Source organism: Melampsora larici-populina (genome assembly GCF_000204055.1).
Source record: "Melampsora larici-populina 98AG31 unplaced genomic scaffold MELLAscaffold_99, whole genome shotgun sequence".
Classification (NCBI taxonomy): Eukaryota; Fungi; Basidiomycota; class Pucciniomycetes; order Pucciniales; family Melampsoraceae; genus Melampsora; species Melampsora laricis-populina.
Window position 1 is genome coordinate 32395 of NW_006768863.1, and position 1596 is coordinate 33990.

The 1596-nt window shown below is 39.3% G+C and overlaps 1 protein-coding gene across 1 annotated transcript; it reads left to right on the forward strand.

Annotated features, from left to right (window-relative positions):
• Positions 1 to 245: 245 nt before the first annotated feature.
• Positions 246 to 743, forward strand: MELLADRAFT_69613 (uncharacterized protein; the record flags this gene model as incomplete). Its single annotated transcript, XM_007418635.1, has 1 exon — positions 246 to 743. One exon carries the CDS (start codon positions 246 to 248, stop codon positions 741 to 743), a length of 498 nt encoding a protein of 165 aa, XP_007418697.1.
• Positions 744 to 1596: the final 853 nt, after the last annotated feature.

A 1596-nucleotide genomic window follows, 5' to 3' on the forward strand; every position in this document is an offset into this window, starting at 1 on the left:
TGACATCACTTGGAGGATAGTTGTAGCAAAAGTAGGCATAGGCTTTGGATGAGGCCATCAGTGTTAGAAAGAGGATAATTGCCAAATTCGTGAATCTCATTATTGGGAGGAACAAAGTATGACTCCTGGATTTTGGGAGGGGAATGGTGTGAATTGACAAAAAGAAACCAGCAAAGGCAGCCGAAAGGAAAATCCAACCTGGTAGACTGTTATCAAACAATGAAGAAGTAACCGAACCAACCAACATGGGAGGTGAATTTGTTGAAAACGGGATAGAATTCGCCAATGGGAAAGTCCCTAGCCATCACATGACCCAATTAACGGTGTTCTGGGATAACCGGATTCGAAAAATCAAAGGCTACGTCCCAATTGCGATGTTCAACAAAGCTTGGTTAGAAGCCAACCAAGACATTGAAGGGAAGAAAACATTGAAGAAGAAAAACAAGGATGAAGATGATGATTCAGAAGATGAGAAGTATGAAGGACTTACCTATCCATCCAAACTGCGGCTGACGTATGGAGACTGGGTCATGTGTTTCAACCTATTCTTGGACTACTTAGAGAAATGGTCCCGATTTGAGAAGTTGGTGAGGAAGTTTGAAGAGCACAAGAGGAATGTAGAGAAGGTGAAAAGTGAGAACAATGACAAGTGGATGGTAGCGTTAAGGTATGATATCATGATTAGGAGACAATTCTGGACGACTAGAGTCAAAGGAGGGAAAGTCGGTGACCCATTGGTTTGACAAAAACGAATTTAAGAACAAGCAAGACGTACGGTGGATAAGTTCAGGGAGTGGGACTGCCACAACAACCCATACACCAAGGGTGGGAAGCAACAAGATCAAGCGCCCAAACTGTCAAAAATTGCGGTGAAGGATAAAGAAGAAGTCTCAGAGAAGACGGATAAGAAGGAAGAATTGTCGAAGTGGAAAGAGGACTCACTCTATCTGAAAACCAATAACCGAGGAGGATTCCAAGGAAGGCATGGGCGAGGAAGAGGTCGAGGTCAAGGCCAAGGTCACTATTCTGATTATGATTGGAATGACCGATACAAGAAGGAAGACAATAGAGAGATGAAGTCACAGTACAGAGGAGACAGATGGTCACCAGGGAGAGACGAAAGGTCCAAGTCCCCAATGTGTTGTGGTGATCTATTTATGGTATCAATCAAGCAAATTAATCATCATTACTTCACCAAGTCATTAGGAAACTTCAGTATAGCAGGAAATTCGAAATGCAGGTTTTCAGATCAATTGAAGCTCTTAGAGGCTTATGTATACTTATTAGCTCATTATTATGTCATCTCATTTCAAATATATTCTTAAGATCAATAAAGTTTACTTCCAAATTTATTACAAAAAGAAAGAAAGAAAAACATAAGGAAAATTCAAAAATATAGGTATACAGGTTGGAACATAGTTTTTAGGGTAGTAATAATAAAGTTATGGGTATTATGAGGCTAGAATAAGAAAGAACAACATTATATTATACTGTAACAATTTTAATCTTGAAGGTTGATAAGAAGAAACAGAAGTTATTAGAGAAAAGGTACTTTTTCGAAGTTGGTAAACAAGAGGTATACTTTCAGTTTGCATA